The following is a 25,847-nucleotide window of genomic DNA, read 5'->3' on the forward strand; positions in this document are numbered from 1 at the left end:
TGTTAAACCGGTCACCGGTACACCATTGGTGAATCTAAGTAAACAGTCTATTGCTCAATACTCAAGGATGGACGGTGATGTTCGGGTCATGTCAAAGGTTTTCTACGCCAATGCAGTTGGGTACTTTGGCAGGCAACAGAGGGTTCCATCAATTGTGAGGTTGGCAAATGGAGACTACAAATGGGGCTTGGAAGATAGGAGGCTTGCAACGGAATACGTTGTGGGAAGGTATAATTGTTGGAAGTTTGGGTACAGCCTGAGGGTGCACTGGTTATAACTGGATTGGAGTTCTTGGCAGAGGCTGAGGCTGCCAAGGTAGCATTGTGGTTCAAAGGATCATTCAAGGAGTTGGGTGTTTAGCTAGGTGGAGTTCCTGTTACCACAGTCATGTTCAAGCGTGGCTTGGACTTGGTTTACGTCTCCAAGTGTTAAAGGGGATGCGGGTCCCAATCTACAAGTTTGAGTGGAGCAGCGGTTATGCTTTTAGATTTCCAAGGTGGTGAATATTCGCCAAGGTGGAGATTGTTGGGGATGTGACTCATATTCAGAGCGGATCACATGCACTTAAGAAAGCTACGTGAAGCGAGGGACCAAAAGACAAAAGCAAGGTGCAGCCATGGAGGGCAAACGTCGATGGTTTGGGGCCAAACCGTCGACGGTTTCAGGCGATAGCTGCAAAGTGTTTTTCCTTCTACTCCAAACCTTCGGCGTAGATCACGTAAATTCAAATTGGGGGCTTGTAGATTAAGCTTATTTGGAGGATTTTCCTCCAGGGGATCGATACAAATGTAGTTTAGATATATTAGAACACTTCTGTACGCATTGGGTTCATACTTAAACAATATTGTAACCCAAAGATTGTAGCTTTGATATTGATCATAGTGAAAACCTAAGTGCTGCTCCAGTGGACGTAGGCTATTGCCGAACCACGTAAATCTTGTGCATTCTAGTTATGTTTTATATTTTTCTTATTATTGTTTGATTGCTTCTTGAGTATATTTCATCATTGAGTGATTGCAATAATGGTTGTTGATTGTTTCGTGATTGATTGTGTGCATCCGCTGTGCGTGTTCAAGTTGAACGAACGTCAACACTTGCCATGCATACCAGACTTAGTATCGCATGAAATTGGCGAGGTGTGCCAATTCTAGCCCGTGATTTGAGTTAGACTTGCCGTTTATTTGGTTGACTGCTTGGGCTTATAGTTGTTGCCTGATTTTCAGCACTTAAATGCTGCCATATTTTCAGCATTATTTACAGCCTAATCAGCATTATTTACAGCCTAATTGCCTAAATTATCTCCGTTAACAATCTTGTCACAAAGGAAGTTTGTTCTTGATCTTTTGGATGAGACTAGGTTGTTAGGATCCAAACCTGTCAATAAACCATGGATCCTAATAGTAAAATAGTTCCAAGTATAGGTGATTTGTTGCCTAACCCAGGATAGTATTAGTGGTTTGTTGGAAAATTGAATTATTCGTTTTACCCAATTATTTAACATGGTATCAGAGCTGGTTACCAAAGTGTCGTAGGTTCTAGTATTTTTTCTTGCATTCATTGTGTGTTGTTTAAAAACTATTGTATTTTTTTTATTAAGCGTTATTTATAGTTTGTTTATCTCTCCACATGCTATTAGGCTGCATGTGTGTGGAAGTGTTAAAGCTTGATATACATTTATGGCCCATAACCGAATAGCTTAAGCTTTTAGGTAAAGTTGTAATCTAATGCAATCCATAACACCACTACTTTACACTCCAAGGTTACTCATGGTTCAGTTACACTAGTCTCTAGCTGGGGCAATATTCTTTTTTGTTTTCATCTATTCCTTTGTGTTATATGTACCTAAATTTCCCTTGAACTTGTTCTCAATTAGTCAATCATCTAAATCTCATCATTGTTCAGTGACCTTTCCTTCATTTATGTACCTTTCCCATGTGCAATTAGTAAATTCAAGTCATGCTAGGATGGATATCCAAAAGTAGAAGTCAAAACAATAAAGGGCAAAAGATGATTGTGTGGCGGTAACAATTTGTACCTGCTTTCCATTGTTCAGGACGGGAGAATAAATGCACTTGGACTCAAAATATATTCACTGGAGGAGGACTCAGCACTAGAGAAGTAAGGTGTCCCCTAAAAAATGTAACATTTACATTTTGCACTAACATATTTCCTACAGGAGTGGGGATCATAACATATTTATCTTTTCTAAGTTCTCAAGTACCCAAAGGTCACATTTACCAACACAAGGAGAGAACTTCTCATTTGTGGGACATGAAGAAAAGATGTGCACCTAAAAACACAAAGAGCAACAAAGGACATGGATGATTCCACATACACGAGAAGGGAGTTTGTCCCCCTAGAACATTAGAGGACATCCTATTCAGTAGAAAATAGATTTTAAGAAAGGCATTACTCCAAGTGGTTTTCAAGAACATGCATATGAAAGAGTAGAAGTTGTGCCAGTCAAATAAATGTCTATTTTTCTATTCAACTACTCCATTCTGCAATAGGGTATGTAGCATACGCATGAAGTTTGATGAATAATTACTTAAGTCAAGCAAAAAAATTGAAGCTTATTTTGGACAAATTCAAGTGCATAATTAGATCAAAAATTCGAATACTAAAGGCAAACTAGGTTTTTATTTCCTCGTAGGACTAAGTTTACATATTAAGAAATTTAGAGTTGTCTTTAACTGACAAATCAAGGTCATACAAAAAAAATCATCCATAAAAGGCACAAAATCTAGTCAAATTTTTGACCTCAAATATCTAAATGAATAAAAGAAAACACTGATTCACTAGAAAATTCAACTCTATAGAAACAATGTTCTACTGTGCTTTCCTAATTGACATGCAAAACCTTCATTAAAAGAAATAGACTTAAACATAGGAAACACTTGTTGCAGTTTTTGACAAGATGGATAAACCAAACAAGCATGCTACTGATCTAGAGAAACAATTAATTGTTTGTGAACCACATGAAGACCACCATATAGCTGCATCTGCACTACATTGTTTTGAATTCTGGAGATCCATCTGGGCCTGACTTGGATTTGCCAATTGTAGATAGGAAAGGTACCCAAACATGTACTCAACAGTTTCCTCTTTCCCATAACTACACCACCATTAAGACTCCAATTACCAAAGTTCTTGTAAAAGTAATATATATATATATATATATATATATATATATATATATAAGAACAGAAAGAAAAAACTGATATTGTTCTCATATTCATTGTTATAAATATGATAAATATATGATACAATCATTATTTATTTATGTTAAATGATATTAATAAAATATAATTTTGGAATCTTTCTATTTGCACCACCTTTTCCATTCTACGAACTATTTTGCCTTGTCAATGTCCCCTATCTCTATCCCTTCCTCACATGCTAAAGCACTTGCTAACCCTAGTTGAGAGCATGCAATGGATATAGAATGGATGCCGTGACTATAGGACATTGGATTTGGTAGATCTTGTTAGGAATATACGAACAAATTCCCGAAGCCTGTGAGAAACAAATAGAGAAAGAATAACGCCAAAGAAAAATTCAATCACACGCACAAGACAATATTTACGTGGTTCGGCAATTTTGCCTACGTCCACGGAGTTGCAGGGATTTCAATATTATCAGGAAGAAAGCACAGAGAGTGCGGCGATACAATTCTCTCGCTCTCGCTCTCTCTCGCGGATACAACCACGCGAACCCTAATCACCCGAAAGCACCCTTTTTATATGTTGCGCCTAGGGTTCCGTTCCGAATGGGCTCCAAAAAATTTTCCCTGGGGGCGTTGCCCCCGAACCCCCACGAGTACGGCCCAAGCCGCAACGCTCATGGACTAAACCTTAGGATAGAAATCTCTAATTAAACAAAGGTTAGGTCATCATCCAAATTAAGACACAACTAGGCTCCACAAAAGCCCAACAGATCTTCCTCCCAGAAAAGAGTTGGTTAGGAAATATCTTCTTGAAAGCTCTATTAAACAGCCTAAGGCTCAATTGGTTGCCAAGGGGTGGAGTCAAACATACGTTATTGATTATTTTGAGACCTTCACTCCTATTCAAAGACTAAATTATGTTCATGTAATCTAATATGGAAATTAATTTTTTAATTAGCCCTTATACAAGTTGGATGTGAAGAATGCCTTCTTGTATGGAGATCTGCAAGAAGAGGTATACATGGAGCAACCTTTTGGGTATTGTTAGATTACCACTTTACCTAAAAGTTTAAGCTGTTAGGTTGTGGGCCAACAATGTATATCAAGCTCTAACACTCCTCCACACGTGCAGCCTGACAGCACGTGGAGAGATACACACACGATAGATAACACCCATTACAAGGAATATAATAAATTTTTTTAAATACCACATAATAAACGCAGACAATGAAATTAGAACCCAGTACCTCCTGGTAACCAGCTCTAATACCACTTTTTAGCGCTAGGGGGAGTCTTCATGGGTAGGCTTGATATGCATGGGTGAGCACCAACTTGACCCAAAAGTTTAAGCCTATTAGGTCTTGGGCCCAACCATGTATATAAGCATCCATCATCTATTCTATTTTTCCAATGTGGGACAAACTCACAAGTGGAATTCTCAACAATCTTCGCCTCACTTGTGAGTTCCAACTGCTCCCCCTTGAACTAGATGATCCTTATTGGCATTGGTCACACACTTGGTCCTCCAACTGTTAGTTGTTCAAGAGAATTAGCTTCACACCTCAACTTTACGATGTCACTAGCTCAGAGTCACAAACCATCGGTTCTGATACACTTGTTAGACTAGCACTTTACCTAAAAGCATAAGCTATTAGGTTGTGGGGCAACGATGTATATCAGTCTTTAACATGCATGTTGCCCTAAAAGAATGTTAAGGTATATATAGATTGTGTAAAGCCATTTATAGTCTTAAGTAGTCTCTTTAAGCCTGGTTTAAAATTTTAGTGAGGTGGTCTTCCATTTGTTTTTATTCAATGCTACTCTGATCATTTGCTCTTTGTCCACCAAAACGTGGCAAGAGTGGTACTTCTAGTATTTTATGTTCATGGCATCATCATCACTGACTGTGACCAAAGAGGGATTGTGAATATCAAGCAATGACGTCAAGAAAATTTCCAAATCAAAGACTTGGGTACTCTTCATTACATTCTTGGCATTGAGATTGTACGGTGTAAGAAAAGGTTGAATCTATCACAGGAAGGATAAACCTTGGACTTGCTAAGTGAGATTGATACATTGGGAGCTAAACCGTTGCCTCTATGGATCCCAATGTGAAATTGTCTAGGGATCTTGGACCGGACTTTGAGGAAAAACATCAATACAGGCTGTAGGTTGGCAAGCAGATCTATTTGACTGTCACTAGACCTAACATATCTTTTCCTGCAGGAGTGGTGAATCAGCTTTATGGAAAATTCAAAACAACCACAATAGGATGCTATTTGTAGGATTTCTAAGGTATCTCGAAGACTTTTCTAGTAGACATTTGATATATAAATTTAAATGAAATTGTGAGATAATGAGATTCTTTGGCGCAGATTGGGCTAGCGTAGTTGATGATTGAAGGTCTACTGCTAGTTACTATACATTTGTGGGAGGTACTGTTGCCTGGAAGCAAGAAACAAACTTTCTGAAGCAGAATGCCAAGCTATGGCTCATACTGTAAGTGAGCTTGTGGTTGAGATCTCTTATGTCAGAGATGGGACTTCTGTTTAAGAGGCCCATAGATATGTTTTGTGATAATCGAGCTGCCATTTATATTGCTAGTACCCCGGTGTTTCATGAGAGGATAAGTTGACTGTCATTTTGTGAGGGATGCTGTGTTGAAGAAGGTTGTAAGGACTTTATTTTTGAAATCTGTGGACCAGTTAGGGAATGTATTAACAAATGCTTTACAGAGCCTGCCTTTGTCTTGGCTTCAACAAGCTGGGGTTAAGTGATATTTATACACCCCCAGCTTAAGGCAGGGTGCTAGAAGAGATGGGCTGTTTTATTAATTATGTGGTGTAAGTGGGGTTATTTTTATCTTTCAGGTTATTGTATAACATTGGAAGATAAATTAAAGAATGAACATATTCGCAATAAGTTAAGTGTAGCTCCTATAGAAGATAAGATAAGGGAGGGACGACTCAGATGGTATGGACACTTGCAATGTAGGCCACATAGTGCACCAGTGAGGAAGAGTGAGTTAGTTACTGTGGGGGGTAGTAGAAGGGGTAGGGGTAGGCCTAAAATAACTTTGGAGGAGATAGTGAGTAGGGATTTAATGTCCACGAATTTATCAAAAGAAATGGTCCATGATCGCATAAATTGGCGGAAAAGGATTCATATAGCCGACCACACCTAGTGGGAATTAAAGCTTGGTTTTGTTGTTGTTATTTTGTTATTATTGATATATAAGAGTGCAGACTTGGAGCTGAAAGTGAGGCGCCAGGAAACTGCTGCCCCTTTTCTTTCTCTTACTTTCTTCTTCTTTTCTTCTCTTTTCTTCTTTTTCTTCCCACCTCCATCTATAGATTTACAACAATTACAAACCCATCCAACTTTTTGTCGTAAGTCCATGAGGAATGTTTTTGTTGACCACTTATCCTCAGCCTGTTGACTGAAAAACCGAACTCATATTACTCCAGCAGATCACTCTGCTTACCATGACAGCTACAGGATTCATTGTTCTGTATTCATCCTACTCCACCCTCTTTAAGATCTGGACAATTGTAACTCTGAAACCCAAAGTAAATTTTAATTTATATGGCTTTAATCTGGTTTTAATTGGCTTCACATGAAGGATGATGATAAGACGGTCAAAGAGAGACTAATCGCCTTTTGCGTCATTAATGGTATTCTGCATCAATATCAAGGAGCTGCCCATAAGTATGCACATGCCCATAGAATGCATAGTTTAAAATAATGACCCTAATGTGTATACTTTTAATTTTATTTCTTTAAATTTTTCTTATCAGGTATTATGATATATATCTTCCATTCCTATTCAAAGCTTGTGATGATGAGAACCAAGATGTTCGACAGGTTTCAAATCTGACCATGCTTATGATGCTTTTTTTGTTTTTTGCATTGTGAACTGTTGTTCATCAATATGTAAGTTTGTGTTTCCCAGGAAGCTGCACATGGAATTGGTATATGTGCAGAGTTTGGTGGACCTATGTTCAAACCTTCTGTCCCAGGTAACTTGCTCATTATACTTATCCACATCCTTGGGATATTTGCATATGGATGCATTTAACTAATTTCTTAAACCTTTGTGTTGAATTTCTGTAGTTGCTGTTTCCAGTCTAAATTCTGTAATTGGACGTTCAAATTTAGCAAATTCAGATTACACAAAGGGATATGATACTGCTGTTGCAGCTTTTGGAAAAATATGTGAGTTCCATCATGAGTGTATCAATGCAGACCAGGTAACTAAAATTTCTTGACCAAAAATGGAGATCTGTCTTTTCCTTTCTTATCAGTCTACCTTCCTTTGCCCATCATTCAACTTGTTTAAAAAAGGGAAACTTAAGGCCTGCTTAGTTTTCAAAAAATTACAAGATAATTAGTCAGCTTTTCATTTTTACAACATTTGTATGGATCAAATGAAAAACAATAAACTTTCTTTTGAAAATAGTTTAATTTTTCATTTTTAAATTTTTAAATAGTTACAAAATTGCCACTTTCTTTTTCAATTTTCCAAATTTATATAGAAAAGTTGGAAACATCTTTTTCATTATTTTTCTAGATTTCCAACTCTTACTTTGCATATGAGAGCATGGAATTCAAATCTTGGCTTTTAATTTGCATGAATCATGAATAAAATTTCTTCAAAATCCACACAAAATCCAAATTCAAGCCCCAAAATCCATGATTCCAAATATTACCTTATATAAAAATTGGAAAATTTGAGAACAAGATATCTTTTTTGTGATTATTTTAAAATTTAAAATAAAAAATGAGAACTTTTTTGCACATTTAAACAAACTCTTTATTTTATATCTTTATAAATCTTACAAAATAAAAATATACGTAAACTTTTATAATTATTTGGAAAACTAAAAATTGGAAAATGGAACATGTTTTTCACAACTAAAGAGGCCCTGAATTTTCCCTTTTTTTTTTCTTTTTTATTGATGTGCAACATGCATGGCATTACGGTAGTTTACAAGGAAAATCTGCAGTTATAATGGGATGAACCTTGTTCATAAATAATCAAAGAAAAAGAGTGCACTTCTGCTGAGTAACTTGTTGTTTACAAGTAAAATCTATAAGACTATTTGAAGGTCGGATAGTCAATCTATAGCAAGGAGTTAAAACACAAGACAGCTTCTTGCTTTCATTTATTCCATTATCCTGAGTGGCTCATTCAATCTGTTTATTTCATGGAATGATTCTTTTTACTATGGTCTAAGATTTTAATGTACAGATAGAACATATTATTTTCCTGATTCCAAAAAAAACCTCTATGCATGCCTTTTTCATTTTTAAAGAACTTTCTTAGGACTTCAATCAAAGATACCTCACAATCTATCTAGCAGTTTTTAATAAGGTAAAAAATATCTTAATAAATAATCTAAATTGAAAATTATTTTTAATATTCCTTGACAAGCAAGTCTACTCATCATACATGTTTACCATATATTTGTCAACATGATCTCACATAGCATTACACCCACACACACGGATATATATATATAGCCCTCCCCCGTAGTAGCAGCACCAAATTGGATGGAGAGTGCTGCCCCCTTGTGTCGCCGAGGAGCACTACACACCTTGTGAAGGGTTGTGCAGCACTAGTTAAAACACTCTTATTTGACTAGTCAGCCGAAACTATGCCACGGTTTATCAGAAGAACACAATCACAACCATCGAACGCAAATTAAGTAGAAGCAATGAGCAAGTATGTAAGCAAATGATAGTCATGCAGTATATTGTAAGGTAAAGCAATTCATTACTAACACCTCCATAGAAAACTTGTGTTTAGTGAGGGATGCAAGCAGGCTAAACACATTTACAAATGCTAGTGAATTTTACAATGATTGATGAACACTCGCCTCCCCTAAAAAGCTTTCTATGCTATTTTAGCTTTGGCACTTGGAAACATAAAACTAGTCGAGGACTCATACTCCCTTTTTACATAAAGACTTTGATGCTCTCAATGAATAAAACCTATGCTATTATTTAAATTATGGTTACCCATCCCATGCACATCAAACATGGCTTGTGACACTCTCCCCCACTTATGTGATCAACGTCCTTGTAGACTTTGATGCTTAGTACTCTTAAACTTTGTCCACAAATAGTTTCATGTATTCCGCTAACATCCAATTGTTTTCCTCATCTCTAAGGCCTTTCCACTTTACTAAGAACTCATGCCACTTCTTCCTTGATGATGTGAACTTTATATGTAAGGATGACTTAAACTTCTCTTCTATCAAGTTACATCGTATTCAGTGATACTCTGGTTAACTAACTTCTGCTTGAATCTTTAGCATCAACATTGAATGGCTTAAGGCAATTGAAGTGAAACATAGGATACACCTTCATCTAAGCCATAGGATCAACCTTGTAAGAGGCCTTCTCGATTGTAGCAAAGATGGATAATAGTCCTTCATATTTGTGAAGTAGTCTCCTATATTGACCTGTTATTGACTTGTTCTACTTTGGACGAAGCTTAAAAAGCACCAAGTCACCCACATCAAATTGTAATGGTTTTCCCTTCTGATTTGAAAACTTCTTCATCTACATGGAAGCTTTCTTCAGGTAAAGCTTGGGCGATCTCCATGTTCTGTCCCCATTCTATGGTGAAGATATATGCTCTCGAGCTCTTTCCTCTATATGACTCATCCATTGTGTGAGGTAATAGCAGTTGCTAGTCTATAACAAGCTCAAAAGGACTCTTATTGGTTGTTGAGCTCTTTTGGGCATTGAAACATAATGAGCCACGTTGAGTAGCTGCATCCAATTCGTTTAGTTGGCGGTGATAAAAATGGCGCAAGTACCCCCCTAGTAGCCCGTTGAATCTTTGTTCGTCCAACTATCAACAAGTGGTAGCTCAAAGTTATTGAGGATTCTTGAAAGTTCTATTAAGAAGTTCCCCATAAACTTCGAGATTCAGTCACTAACAACGTCTTGGTGAATGCCCCTATAGCAAGTGGGTTCTATCCTCTGTTGAATGTTACATCAGCACGAGTATGAAAGTTATGTACTTCAAAAACCTATCTATAACCACGACATAGACCTAGCTTCTCCAACTCTTCAAAGGTTGCCGATGAAGTCAAATTAGACACTTTCCTACATTCTTGTCGGTACTTGAAGAGGCTCCAATAGCCTAACAATCTTCTTCCGCTTCATATTGTCTTGCTAGTAGGTGAGATAGGTTTGGGTATATTTGACCACCTCATTATGTGTGTGTGGCCAGTAGTACCTTTGCTTCAACAATGCCAAAGTTCTATGCCATCCTACATGGCCTACCGACATATGGTGTTATGACACTCTCTTAACAGTGTCCTCCTTAAGTCACCAGCTTGATACAAAAAAGAGTTGGTTATCATGTGTCATCAGCAATTCATCCTCTAATAAGAACAGGCACACTTTGACCTTCTCCACTAGCTTCATGAGGTTTTTGGCGACTAGATCTTTGACAAGGTTCTCTTTAGCTCCCGCATTGTCGTGGCAACCTTGCTTATTGTCAAGTGTATTACCATCTATAAAGCTACTAGTTCGGCCTTCTTGCTTAGTGCATCTACGACTTGGTTCATTGAATCCACCTTGTGCTTGAATGAGAAATTAAACTCCACCATGAATTCTTGCCAATGGGATTGCTTGGGTGATAACTTAGGTTGTGCAAAGAAGTGACTGACAACCAAGTTATCTATTTTCACACGAACTTTGACCCAAGTAGATAGTACAGCCATACACGAAGACAATGTATCACCACTAGCATCTCCTTCTCTTGAGTTGTGTACTTCCACTTAGCTTCACTAAGCTTACGACTCTTGTAGGCAACAAGATGTCCATCCTGTAACAAGAATTTACCAAGGACACAGTCTAATGCATCTGTCTTTACCTCGAAGGGCTTTATGATGCCCGGAAGAGCAAGTATCGGATCTTGCATCTTGGCTTCCTTCAAGTTGTCAAAGGCTCCCTAGCACTCCTCTTTCTAGTTCCACCTATGAACTTTCTTTGGTATTTTTGTTAATGGGACAGTTCTCCTTGAGTATTGCTCCACAAACTTGCAATAATAGTTGGCAAGTCCAAGAAAAAAGAACATAGCTCCTTCACTATCGTTGGGATATTCCAATCTTGAATAAGTCTCACCTTCTCCATATCCATTAGATATGTCCTTATTCGACTACATGACCAAGGAATTTGATGCTCCTTTATGCAAAAAAACACTTCTCTTTCTACACATAAAGGATGTTCTCCTTCAACCTATTGGAAACCTACCATAGATGCTCTTCATGTTCCTCCAAAGTGGAACTATAGACAACAATATCATCCAGGTACTATCATGTCCTTATTTTTGGCTCGTGACTAGCTGTGAGTCTTGTGACTCCCATCTAAAATTCAATGGAGAAACTAGGCCTAGGAAAAAATGTTTTTTATAGACCTGTCATTTGGAAACAAGTTTGAAACCAATTAAAAGTTAATATTTGTTGAAAACACAAGATACACACACACACACACACACACACACACACACACATATATATATATATATATTTCATAAAACAACAACAAAACTATTTTACTTTCAATGACAAGCTCTTTACATTGGGTTGTACTTTACATACAACATTTTCACACTCCCTAGTCTATATACATAACCACCAACCAAATACGTGCTTAGTATCCTTATCATCTTCCTGCCAACCTGTAATACATGTCAAAAATGACAATCTCTTAGAGAACTTAATGAATGGGGCTCTACTTCAGTTCGAACCTGAAATTATTAAGGACTAGGGTGAGCAACCAACGATCTTAGTAGAAATTCTTAATTCCCCCTTATTCAAATAAGGATTTCAATACTTAAGACATCATTTCTTACATACATGCATAATCATAAGGTGCAGGCATATAGTCCTTACTCTAGGCAATATGCATGGACAAACTCTTTATTCTAAGCAATCTCTTCATCTAAAGTTACCATCACAAAACATCTAATGCATTAACACATTTTTTTTTTCCAAGATGGCCATGTTGTCCCAAGTGCCAACTAAGTGCACATTTGATCTTAAACAAGTGTCAAATTCCAGCTTGCCCAACCACCACTTAATTCAGAAATACCCTCTAGAGGTTTAGGGCCTTTCACCCAAGGGTGACACAATCCCTACTTACTCAAAACAATATCACGGCCACAAAAAAACACATACTATCAGCTATTCCTTATGATATGAATATCTATCACATGAAAATTTCCAACGAGATAAAATATGCAGCTATGATAATCAAAGAGAACATATATGCAGCCATATCGAGTAATTAGAAAGACAAGCTTAAAACTTCCATATTAGGCTTCAATTCCATGCAAGTTTCGACCACCTATTTCCTTTCAATATCCAAAATGTCTAAGTGAATAAATGAAAATTAAGAACAACTACCTTGATTTTCAGATTCTTCAAACTTAGTTTAAATTTCCCTCTGAATTTTTTGTATTTCTACTGATTTTCTATGAATTTCTTTGATTTTCTGTAGAGTTATCTCTCTCTCTCTAGGACTAGTGTTTACAGTAAGTGTTTGGTATTCTTTTGTGTGGGGACTGCTCTGCAGGGCTGGAAGGGTCAAGACAGCAGCTATTTGCTGCCAACTTCTTGCCAAGCATCTCCTTCCAGGCTGGAAACATGGCTGGAATGTAGCAGCTAGTGGCAACAAAGGTCCCTGCATTTCTGCAATCTGTGCACTAGGTTTCAGCTACTGGTCTGCAGAGCTCCTATGCGGCTACTGTTGGTTTGCAATGTTGCCAAGTGTTACACCTAGTTTTAGCATGGCCCACTTTTTTTTTCTTCTCTCTCTCCCACTCTCTCTCTCTCTCTCTCTCTCTCTCTGCCTCAACTATTCTGTTTTTTATATTTTAGTGTATCTCTTATAATTTCCTTTCATCTAAGCCTCTCCTACCACTAATAAATCAAATGGAATTTCCAATATCGGTTAACACAACTTAATTAATGAATAATATGGCTAGTATGAACATGTTTAATGCAAAGAAAAGCAAAGTCATGCTAATTTATCAAAGTAATTTAAATTTATTGTGGCCTAAAGGTTATGGTTATCACTAATGCATCATAACAAACTTGTTGAGGTACTCATGGAACACTTTTTTCACCAATTTTCAGAATGTCGTTGATGCATTCATCGACCCAAAAGCCCACCAAGAATTCATATACCCGGTATCACGTCACACGAGTAGTATTCGGCTCATCACCAAATGCTATCCTCACCTAAAAGTAGCTTGATCGCAAGTAAAAATTGGTGAAGTAGTTGGCATGACTTAGCTTATCAAACAAATCAACAATCAATGGAATGGGCTATGTTGAGCACAGTCACTTTGTTGAGCACATAGAAATCCACACATATATGCATTCTCTCATTATGTTTCCACTAAAATTGCATCGGTGCTCTAAACGGTGCATTGGAAGGACGTATATATCCTGCTTCTAGTAAAATATCAAGTTGCTTCCTCAACTCTATTAACTCTAGAGGTGACATCCTATAAGGCCATTAAGAAAAAGGCTTCACTTCTAGCAACCACTTGATCTCATGCTCCACACCCCCTTGTGGTGGCAAGTTGTGAGGTAATTTATTTGGCATCACAACTTTGTATTCATCCAACATAGCTTGGATGGAACTAGACACCCACTCTTGGCCTACCTCTTCTTTCAATATTGCAAGATATGTATGTTTATCCTTTCTAAATCCCTTTTTGAGTTGCATGGCTTATAGGAACTTTTCATCGTTCCCTTTCTTCACAATGGCTTGCACTATGCAAGGGTAATCTTCCATCAAACAAAGGGAATCAAAAAATGGCAATAGCATCACCTTAGTATCCCTCAAGAACTCCATTCCAACTATCACTTGGAAATCATCCAACGACACGGTTTTGAAATTTGCATGTCCCACCTATAGTCCAAGCTTCACGATCACTTGTTTAGCTACTTCTATAATAGGTTGAGCTGCGAAGTTAACTACTATTATGTGTCTTAAGTCTTTCTTCAAGTTCAAGTTGAGTCTTTGCATTTTCACTTGTGAGACAAAGTTATGAGCTATCCACCATAGCATGGGCGTTCTTTCCAATTTGCAAATCCACGAACATTAACAGTTTCGCTTGGATAACTTTTGGTTATTTTTCCTACCTTTTCAACACGTTGAGTGACCACATTGCGCCCATCCTCAAAGTATCCTCCTCATACTCATCATCTTCTTGTTCCCCCTCTCTAATAGAAGCTTCCAAGGCATTGAGCAATGACTTGTGATTGGAATCAACAACTTTGTTAATGCCTTAACATAAGAAGCATGCCAGCTTTAGCACTAAATGGGGTTGAAAGGCCAAGATGATGAAGCTTTCTTTGAAGTTGATGCCTTGGCATTCACTCCCCCACTTTCGGGTCTTCCATTTTTTAATTACTTTCAGTTGTTTCCACTCATGTCATTCTCTTTGGAATTTGTGGAACTCTCTCTAGTGTAATCAGTCAATCGTTCCTTGGTAGCCTATCCAGTAGGCAAGTCTTGAACTTGTAGTCGTTGAAGTTCTACTTTTGCTCGCAATTTCAACCCTTCTAGGAAAAAGAATAGCTTTTCCTTCTCTAAAATGTCCAATATGTTTGAGGTTTTGCAATTCATTCCAAGCATTGTACTCAAAATTTTCAAGAAAGAATTGGGCCTTGAGCTCTCTCTTCAAGTCTGTCAAACTATCAATTATACTCCACCCATTTTGTATCTCATCGTACTTGTTACGCCACCACAACTTAGTGTCATCACTCAAGTGTATTGTTGCCATAGACAATTTGCGTCCTCTAAGTTGGTTCCTACTGCAAAAAAGTATTGCTCCAGGTCAATGAAAAGTTCTCCAACTCCTTAGCATCACTGTAACCCCTATATAAGCTCAGCTTTCTAGCCCCTTTGTTCTTCCATACTCTGCCCCTATAGAGTTGGAATTTTCTATGGCATGAACAATCAGGTTCATCTTTGTATTTAGATCCCACATCTGGATCTGTAAAGCTTCTACTTTAGCATGGAAGTCCTCTAACATTTCCACATAGAACACTGTTCAATTGAAAGTAAATCACAGCCACCACAAGAACACATTCATAACCATCGAATGCAAAGTAAGTAAAAGCAATGAGGAAACTTGTAAGAAAATGATAATCACACAGTAAGTTAAAGAGCAATGCAAAATTCGTTATTAACACCTCCATAGGCAACGTGTGTTTAGCAAGAGAGACAAGTAGGCTAAACATGTTTATAAATGCTACTGAGTTTTACAATGATTGATGAACACTCACCTTGTCCTAAAGAGCTTTTTGTGCTAGTCTAGATCTTGCATTAGCAAAAAAAAAACTAATTGAGGAGTCATACTCCTTTTTTACACAAAGGCATTAGCACACTCAATGAGTAAAACCTACTATTATTTACATGATGGCTACCCATCTCATGCACACAAGAAAAGCGGTCATAGGCAAGCATAATGTCTTGAAATAAGACCTAATATTATTTTTGTGATGGTTATCCATCTCATGCATATAATACAAGTGGTCATATGCAAGCATAAGGTCTTGAACACACTTGGCTTATGACACCCTACCATGCCTAGGTGTCACAGTCCGACTATTTTCACACCCCTGTGAAGGGTCGTGCGGCGCTAGCTAAAGCACTCTTGCTTAGCTAGCCAGCCTATCGTTTACCAACATTCATCCACAATGCACTTTCATTAGCATTCATTTATATAGCAGCGGAAACAGTAATCAATTCATGAAAGCCATGGCAAGCAAGCAGTAAATATTGAAGCAAACGTAATTCATTAACAACACCTCCGTTGACATCGTGTGCTTAGCGAGGGAGGCAAGTAGGCTAAACACGTTGACAATAGTTAGTGAGGTTTACAATGACTGATGAACACTCACCCTCCCCCAAAGAGCTTTCTAGGCCATTCCCACTCTAGCACTAGTAAACATCAAAGTGACCGAGGAGTCATACTGCCTTATTTGGCATACAAAGACACTACTAGCAGAAAATAACGCTACACTAGTATTTACATGATGGAAACCTATCCCAAGCACACGAGATAAGCGGTCACAGGCAAGCATAATGCCCTGAACAAGCTTAGCTCGTGACACTAGGTTAGTAGAGGAAAGTCCTTGAAAGGCATGGTTGCTCAAACCCTAGACCTCAGGGCTCTTTCCGCACATGCCTTTCCCAAACATACATTGCAACCATGGCTTACTTGTCATGTCCCTATTTTTGGCACTTGACTAGCCATAACTCCATCTAACATTCGATGGAAGCACCAACTAGGTAAGAATTTGTTTCGAATCATCATTTGAAAGCAAGTCAACTGGAAAAAAAATGTATACTTTCATTAACAAGCTCTTTACATTGGGTTGTACTTTATATACTACATTTTTCATACTTCCTAGACTAGATACATTTTTGCCAACAAAATACATGCTTAGTATCTCTAGTTCTTCTTGAAAACCAGTAGCACATGTAAAAAATTGGAATTCCATTGGAAACTTGACAAGTGGATCTCTCTTTCAGTTCTGAAATTATTAAGGAGTAAGTTGAGCAACCATGAGCTTAGTAGACATTCTTAATTCCTCCTTGTTCAAATAAGGATTTCAATATTTTAAGATATGATTTCATATATTCATGCATAATCATATGGTGCATGGACACTCTATTCTAAGCAATATGCATGAACACACTATTTATTCTAAGCAATCTCTTTATCTAAAGGCATCAAATAGCATACATTTCAACATTTTTTCAACATAGTAGTGCTATCTCAAACAAGTGCAATTTTTATCTTAAGCAACAGCCAATTTCCATCATGGCTTTCCATCATGGCCAACCATCACTTAACACAGGAACACCCTCTGGAGGTTTAAGGCTTTTCACCCAAGCGAGACACAATTCCTACTTGAACCACAGTATCACAGCCACGACAATACACGGTGCCAGCTATTTCACACAATAGCAATTCAACATATGCATATACTAGCTACACCATTGCAAATAAAACTGTCATCCTTTCAAGATGAATTTCGTTCATATGAAAATTTCCCAACTAAACAAACTATGCATCTATGATAACCAAAGAGAACATATATGCAGCCACGTCAAGAAATTAGAGATAACAAGCTTAAATCTTCCTCATTAAGATTTAGTTCCATGCATGTTTCTACCCCTATTTCCTTTGAATACCCAAAATCTCTAGATAAATAAATGAAAATTAAGAACACCTACCTCAATTTTCAGCTTCTAAAATTTATTTTTGGTTTCCTTTTAATTTTCTTTATTGTTTCCTGACTTACCTGATTTTCTGCAGAGTTTCTTCCTTCTTCCTTCCTTTCTCTCTCTAGAATTAGGGTTTACAGCAGAAGTTTATTATATCTTGCGTTCTTGCTGCTCTGCATGGCTGGAAATGGGTCTGGACAGCAGCTACATGCGGCCAGTTGCCTGCCAAGTGTTCCCTTCTTGGTGGGAAACATGGCAGGACAGCAGCAGATGGTGGCGACAAGGGCCTTGCAGTGCTGCCATCTGTTTTTTAAGTATCTGCTGCTGGTGTGCAGTGCTACCAGCTACTGTCAGGAGCCTTCTGCTGGTCTGCACTGCTGCCAGCTGCCACACCTGGTTAGCATGCCCCTGCTTAGTTTTTCTTTCTTTATGCTATTAATGTTCAACATGAGCTTTCTTAATTTCCTTTCATATAAGCCCATCCCAAAACTAGTAAATTTAATGAAGTTCCCAATACCAATTAACTAAATGAAGGCACACAACATGGTTAGTATCAACTCATTCAGTACCAAAGGAAAGCAACCATGCAAATTTATGAAAGTAATTTAAATTACCATGGCTTAAAGGGTGTGGTTATCACATCTCCCCTGAGGGTTATACATCCAAAATATTGTTCCAGCCTACTTAATTATTCAACAATTAAATAATTATTTTTGTTCAATATTAGTGCCAATGAGCAAAATATCAACTGCAATGAAGATCTATATTTAGGATAAAACATCCCTCCTTAGTAGTTCATGATAAAAATAACAAAATCTTTTTTTTTTTTTTTTTGTACATTCAATGAGACTCTTATAGACAGAACAATGCACTGTTCAACATGATTTTTTGGGTTAATATTTTCCTCAGGAGCATTGGATCACACCATAAATGGTAGAATTTAATAAATGAACCTAATTCATCAAAATGTTTGTTATCAGAAAATTTCTGGATGCCATCATCATCAAATCAGGATAAGTGAAGGGGTTAATCAAGTATTATGTATCTGCTGCTAAGCTTTCTCAACTCCCCTTATCAGTGCTTGGGATTGGCACTGCAGCGGCAGGAACAGATTAATACATTGAGTGTAAGTAATTAAATGTTCCCAATGGTATTCCAAGTTTTAGGGTAAAATTTATTTTATGAATATATGAAAAGATGAATTTTTAGTCACATCCTGGATAAATTATGAAGGCCCTATGTTTACTCATGCTGCAGTGCATAATATCTGCATATATGCAGTTCACTCACATGAAATTTTCTTTTTTCCAAGAATAAGAATTATTTTTAGCTGCTGGACTGAACCATAATCTTATCCATTTGCTAAACTTGAAGCAAGTTTATCATGGAGGACTCTTTGTACGACACTGCATTGCCTGGCCCTTTGGAGTGGGATTACAGCTAGTAGCTACTCCCTCTCCCATACCCTAGTTCCAGAAACTGGTTCTTCCTCCTACAAGCTGCAAGCTCTGATCAATATTTATTATTATTATTATTTTTTGTTAAGTTTGTTGATCACCTAGAATTATTGTAAAAAAATTGTCAATCCATGATTGTATAGAAAGAAGAATTTTTCTCCAATGAAACACGAGACTTCAATCCTATTCGTCCTCCTCATCCCTCATCTTGGTGAATGCTGTGAACTGTTAAAATATTAATCTAATATCTAAAAAAAAATTGGCCTTCCCCAGTTGTTTTAGTTGCATATGCTAAAGTTTTAGTATTATTGTTGAGGTGATGGTGAACACTGTTCACCACTTAGGTGTGATGACTGTTTTCAATGCCTGTAATCTGTTTGGAATGTATAACTTCCTCAAAAATTTTCATTGGAAGAAAAGAACAAAACTGAAATCCAAGGTGATGAATTAACAATTGATGACTATTTGCAAGAAACTTATAAAAAAAATATGAATAATTTTATTTGGGTAATCCATTTGTAGAATGACTATGCTTTTGCAGCCTTTAGGTGCTAGAATTTGTTTAGGATTTTATTTACATAATCCATGTCCTACAAGCTCATTATTTTGTGTCCAAATGATGGAGAAAAGAATTACAGTGCAGGAAATGTTACAAATTCAAATTTTGTTCTTTGATTGATGTGTCTTTCAGATGCAACATTAATATGCCTCAAAAACGTTTTTAGACAAAAATACCGATATGCCTAAAAATGTTTAATGTGTATTTTGGACTTTTTTTTTTCTCCTGTTGTTGGCATCTTAATGCAACCACAAATGTATATCTTAAGAATGTACTTGGGTACTTCAACCAACAGTGCAGAAAAGCACATTTCCTGCACTTTGTATGTTATATTATTCTCTCTGATGCCATGCATGTGCGAGTATATTATGGATTGTTTGTTTCTTCTATTCTTGCCATTTTGCTATATAATGAAACCCTTTTTTGTAGGTTTTAAATAACAGAAAATCTAGCAACATTGTAAATAGCTGACAGATTTCTTTTTGAGGCATCTTTTGTAGATAAAACCACCATCCCCATTGGCATGAATTAGCTTACTACCATTACATTCCATCCCAATGGCAAAAAAAAGAAGAAGATGGAATTTATAATCCTTTTATAATTTTGTAAAGCTTACTACCACCTTCTTTTTGCTCTTTGCTTCTTTTGTCTAATTCAATATTTGTATACGACAATGATACATTGCCACCATCCATTGCCACAACATCTAGAATCTTGGCACATAAACCACTCAATGCTCCAATAAAAAGGCCAGTGTATGGTGGCAACGAAGTAATATCAATATGCATATTACCAATTCTTTTGTATATCTTTGCCATTTTTTGTCATATCTTTAACAGTTAATTTTGAGTATGTAAAGGAAATAACTGATTACTTTTTGGTATTGAGATTACAATGGTTGTACAACTACGTTGGCAAGGAAGTGCTTAGTGAACTTTGTATTATTTGGAAAATTTGAGCTTGAGAGGCTCTCTCAAATTGTTCGCCAAGATTTTGTATCACAACAAAAATTCTATGGAGTTATGGTTTCTATGATTTTTTTTCCCTAGTGCAAGAATTTTGTGAGCTTAAATAATTTAATACAGGGATCCTTCCTTGTCTTCCTTCCTCTACCATTTTTTTTGTTGGTTTTTTTGTGTTTTTGTGTTTTTCACCATATGAATGTCCCCAATGTGGAAGGAAACAACTATTACTTTCTAGACAAATGGTCTAGCATGTTGGATCAAATTGTTGGAATTCATAAAATATACATGGTTAACTTGTTGGGGGAAAAGACAATAATTCTAGCCTACACTTCGTCCCTTTGTGCAAATAATATCGGTTACATTTGGTTCATAGAATGAAATAGAGTAAGAATGATATAAAATTATATATATAAGAATATAATAGACTTTTCCATAGTGAAATTTGGGAAAGTTATTCCTTCTTGTTTGTTCTATGTTACAAATCAATAAATAATAAAATATTATTTTGTCCTCCAAGAAAGTTTTTCCTTCTTGTTTATTCTTTGGTGAAGGGAAAAATATGAGACACCCTAAGTATACTCTCCAAATGATTTTAAAATAAAAGCTTGAGTGAGAGTATATGCTATGGATGCAAACCAAATGCCGAAAATAAAAAACTCTCTTCTAAAAGGATTTTTTAAAAGAAAGATTGAAAGAGAGTGTGAGAGAATTTAAAACTTTAACCCCAAAAAGATTTTTGAAATAGAAATTGAAATGGGGGAACTTTGATAACAAAATATTTGAGAGAATTTTAAAGCTAATCAAAGTTGCTAATTAAACAAATGAAAGGGGTATTTATAGTTTTTCAGGAAATTTTGACCGTTAGGGACACGCTTGGTATTTAAAAAAATATATTATTAAAATTAAGACGTGATTAGGACTAAAAAAATAACCCAACCCAAGAGGTTCGGTTGCTCGATGCCTAGGATCGGTCGCCCGAACACTCACAATGGCCTAGAGGCAACTTTTCTAGTTTAGTTTGCCAAGATGATATGTTCAGTCAACCGAGGGTATTTTGAATTAATAGTTCGGTCAGCTGGGGCAGGTAGAAAAAGTCAACTTTAAGGTTCGGTCGACCATGGAAGATTAGTTCAAATTTGGGTCGGTTGCCCGAGCCAAGTCAAAGATTTGACTTTTGGCCTACGGTGTGTTCAGTTAACTGAGCTAATTATAACTAGAGGGGTTCGGTCGACCAGGGTTTTAAATTAAGCCCAAAAATCTAACGTTGGTCAACCTTCTTTGTAAGCCCTAATTTGACCCTAAAGTTATATTAAAACCTTTATAAGATTTTATCTTTTTATGAAAAGGTTTTGTATGAAGTGTAGGTGCCCTAAAGACGGTCTATGGTCATCTGAGCATTTAATTCATATCATGCAGATGCAGGCATTATTACAGACCAAAGATAAAAATTAAATGCAATACAATTCAAAACATGTCTTCTTCTTTTTGCTTTTCTCTTCATGGAATACGCTAGTATGATGTGAGCTTTAAGTCCTTTATAGTTTCCATCTTCCTCTTTTTTGTGTGCATTCTGAATTGTAAACATGTTCAAAAAACTAGGCACATACATGAGACACTTGTGTTTTTCAACATCAAAACAAACATCGGACTCAAAAAGCCACAAGATCTAGCTAAAAGCAATGTATTGAATGAAGAGATGAGAAGAAAATTACAAGGATCGTCTTTATAGTCAGAAGTTTTGGTTACAAAAAAGAAGGGGGAGGAATAAGAGCAGATGTCTAAAGAATAGGGATAAAAGCAGAAAAAAGTCCAACAGGCTTGCTAATGTTGAGTGTCGTCATTGTGGCATGAAAGGTCACATAAGGAAACACTGTAGAAAGTTGAAGAAAGATAACAAAGAGAAAAGGAAGAAGACGAAGAATGGCAATGGCAAGAATGATGATTAAGTTGCCATCACTACTTCTGGAGATTTCTTGGCTATTTATGATGATGATGTCATTGATTTTTCATGCCATGAAACTAGCTAGGTGACTGATAGTCATGCCTCAACTCATGTTACATCTCTACATTATTTCTTCACATCCTACACAGCCAGTGACTTTGGGGCAGTGACGATGGGCAATGGTGGCTTGGCCAAATTCGTTGGTATTGGAGATGTGTGCTTAGAGATGAGTAAGGGCACAAAGTTAGTTTTTAGAGATGTGAAGCATTTTCCTAACATCCGTTTGAATTTGATTTCTGTAGGTAAACTTGATGATGATGGGTATTGCAGCACCTTTTGCAATGGTTAGTGGAAGCTCACTAGAGGTGCTATGGTTATTGCTCGAGCCCATAAGTTTTATACTTTGTACATGCTGTAGGCAAAACTCTCCAAAGACATTATTAATGCAATGGATGATGAGGTTTTAGTAGAGTTGTGGCATAAGAGACTTTTCCACATGAGTGAGAAAATCTTGGCAATATTGGTTAAGAAGAATCTTCTATTTGGGATGAAGAGTGCAACTTTGAAAAAGTGCACACATTGTTTGGCAGTGAAGCAAAACAGAGTCTCCTTCAAGAGTTCCCCTTCCAAAAGAAAGCCCAGTATACATTTGGATGTCTATGGCCCTATGAAGACTAGAACACTTGGTGGCTACCTTTACTTTGTGACCTTCATAAATGATCATTCAAGGAAATTATGGGTTTATACCTTGAAAATAAAAGATCAGGTATTGGATGCGTTTAAGCAGTTTCAGGCTTCAACTGAGAGGCAAATTGGGAAGAAGTTAAGGTGCATTAGAACAGATAATAGGGGAGAGTATTTGGGTCCTTTTGATGAATATTGCAAGCAACATGGTATTCAGCATCAAAGGACACCTCTGAAGACTCCTTAGTTGAATGGTTTAGCTAAAAGGATGAATAGAACACTGGTTGAGAAAGTAAGGTTCTTTCTTTCACAATCACAATTTCCAAACTCCTTGTGGAGGTAGGCTTTGAGTACATCAGTACATGTTCTTAATATTACACCATGTGTTCTTCTTCAGGTTGATGTACAAGAAATGGTTTGGACTAGAAAAAATGTTTCTTATGATCATTTGCGTGTCTTTGGATGTAAAGCATTTGTGCATATTCCCAAAGATGAGAGGTCTAAGCCAGATGTTAAGACTCAACAGTGTATCTTCCTAGGCTATGGCCTAGATGTGTTTGGCTACAGGTTGTATGATCCAGTTGAGAAGAAACTTGTGAGAAGCCGAGATGTTGTGTCTTTGGAAGATCAAATCATACATGATATTAAGAAGATAGAAAAAATAGTGCCTTAATACAGTGATGGTTTGATTGACTTGGATCCGGCTCCTTTAACCGAGTTGTCAGCACAGGTTGAACATGATGTTCACAATGACCAGCAGGGTCCAAGTGATACTGATGTTCCCTTATAGGATGAGACTCATGATTAGTTGCAAGTACCAAAGATACCACCAGATGTTCCACTCAGGAGGTTTATTAGAGACCAAAATCCTTCCACTCGGTATTCTGTAGATGAATTCATGTTACTAACTGAGGGGGGAGAGCTCGAGTGTTATGTAGAAGCTGTGGAAGATGAACATAAGTCAAACTGGGTTGATGCTATGCAGGATGAGATGTGGTCATTGTATGAAAATCACACTATTGAGTTGGTGAAGTTGCCTAAGGGCAAGAGAGCTTTGACAAACAGGTGGATTTACAAGGCAAAACAACAAAAACACACTTCCTAACCACAATATAAAGCTAGACTGATTGTCAAGGGATATATATAAAGAGAAAAGGTATTGCCTTTGATGATATTTTCTCCCTTGTTGTGAAGATGCCATCCATTCGTGTGGTTTTTGGTTTAGCTACTAGCCTAGACTTAGAGATTGAATAGATGGATGTGAAAACTACCTTCCTTCATGGTGGTTTGGAGGAGGAGATATATATGGAACAATTGGATGGTTTCAGGGTGAAAGGAAAAGAGGACTATGTGTGTCGGCTTAAGAAAAGTCTTTATGGTTTAAAGCAGGTTCCTAGGCAATGGTATAAGAAGTTTGAGTCTATTATGGAGGAGCAGGGCTACATGAAGACTACTTCTGACCATTGTGTTTTTGTGAAGAGATTTTCTGATGGCGATCTTATAATTCTATTGCTTTATGTTGATGATATATCGATTATTGGCATGAATTCTTCAAGAATTAACAGATTGAAGAAGCAGTTAAGTCAGTCATTTGTAATGAAGGACTTAGGGCTAGCAAAGTAGATTCTTAAGGTTCACATTCATAGATGTAGAAAAGATAAGAAGTTGTTTATATCATAGGAGCAATGCATTGAGAAAGTGCTTGAGAGGTTCAACATGAACGAAGCTAAAGTGGTTAGCTCTCCTCTTGCTACACACTTTAAGTTGAGTACAAAGCAAAGACCTTTAACAGATGAAGAGAAGGAAGATATGGAAAGAATTCCATATGCCTCATTAGTAGGAAGCTTTATGTATGCAATGGTTTGTATGAAACCAGACATAGCCCATGCAGTTGGTGTTGTTAGTCGGTTTCTATCATATCCAAGAAGAGCACACTGGAATGTGGTAAAGTGGATTAGAAGATATCTGCGAGGCACTTCCAAGTTGAGTCTTAGCTTTGGGAGTGGCAAACCAATATTGGTTGGCTATACATATTCTAATATGGCTGGAGATGTGGATACCCGTAAGTCTACTTCGAGTTATTTGACCACTTTCTTAGGAGGGACTATTTCTTGGTAGTCAAGGTTACAAAAATGTATTGCACTTTCTACAACTGAAGCATAGTTGATTGCAGCAACAGAAGCTTGTAAAGAGTTTCTATGGATGAAAAAGTTTTTATGGGAGCTTGGTTTCATGCAACAACAATATGTGTTGTTTTGTGATATCAGAGTACTATTCACTTTGCTAAGAGTTCTTCATTTCCTTTGAGATCGAAACACATTGATATAAGGTACCATTGGATAAGAGATACTCTTAATGACAAGTTGATAATACTTGAGATAATTCACACCAATGATAATGGCTCCGATATGTTAACGAAGGCTCTAGCAAGGGAGAAGCTTGAGATTTGTCAATCGATCGCCGAGATGGCAAATCCCCTAACCTAGTCAGGAAGGGGGAGATTTGTTGGGTTGGGTTTCCATCCTAAGCAAGGATGACCCAAACTTGCTCAATATGGGCCCATGTGTGGAGAGGTCCATTTGGGAGAATAGGGTTAGTAACCCTATCATTTGCTAATGCAAAGTGGGGCGAGCAATCAAAAAATAAGAAAGAAAAGAACAGAAAGCCACCGCCGCATAGAGAGAGAATTGTCCAATCCTGATCAATTGCTCTGATCAAGGAACGTTTGTGGTCCATTTTAGCTACAAATTTACAGGCATGTTCATGACAAGTGACTCTTCATTATGAATGGTGGAGA

General features: G+C 37.1%; 1 protein-coding gene across 1 annotated transcript in view; it reads left to right on the plus strand.

Moving 5' to 3' along the window:
- Positions 1-24,155, plus strand: part of LOC131160801 (uncharacterized) — a 99,328-nt gene extending 75,173 nt beyond the window's left edge. Inside the window, exons 14-23 of the mRNA XM_058116683.1 lie at positions 6,789-6,874; positions 6,964-7,030; positions 7,119-7,185; positions 7,280-7,416; positions 17,535-17,672; positions 17,779-17,839; positions 22,516-22,664; positions 22,785-23,132; positions 23,448-23,645; positions 23,859-24,155. Coding sequence (XP_057972666.1) covers positions 6,789-6,874; positions 6,964-7,030; positions 7,119-7,185; positions 7,280-7,416; positions 17,535-17,672; positions 17,779-17,839; positions 22,516-22,664; positions 22,785-23,132; positions 23,448-23,645; positions 23,859-24,155 — 1,548 coding nt within the window. The remainder of the gene's footprint in view (positions 1-6,788; positions 6,875-6,963; positions 7,031-7,118; positions 7,186-7,279; positions 7,417-17,534; positions 17,673-17,778; positions 17,840-22,515; positions 22,665-22,784; positions 23,133-23,447; positions 23,646-23,858) is intronic.
- The last annotated feature ends 1,692 nt before the right edge of the window (positions 24,156-25,847 follow it).

The sequence above is a fragment of the Malania oleifera genome, chromosome 7 (assembly GCF_029873635.1).
Source record: "Malania oleifera isolate guangnan ecotype guangnan chromosome 7, ASM2987363v1, whole genome shotgun sequence".
NCBI classification, from domain to species: Eukaryota; Viridiplantae; Streptophyta; class Magnoliopsida; order Santalales; family Ximeniaceae; genus Malania; species Malania oleifera.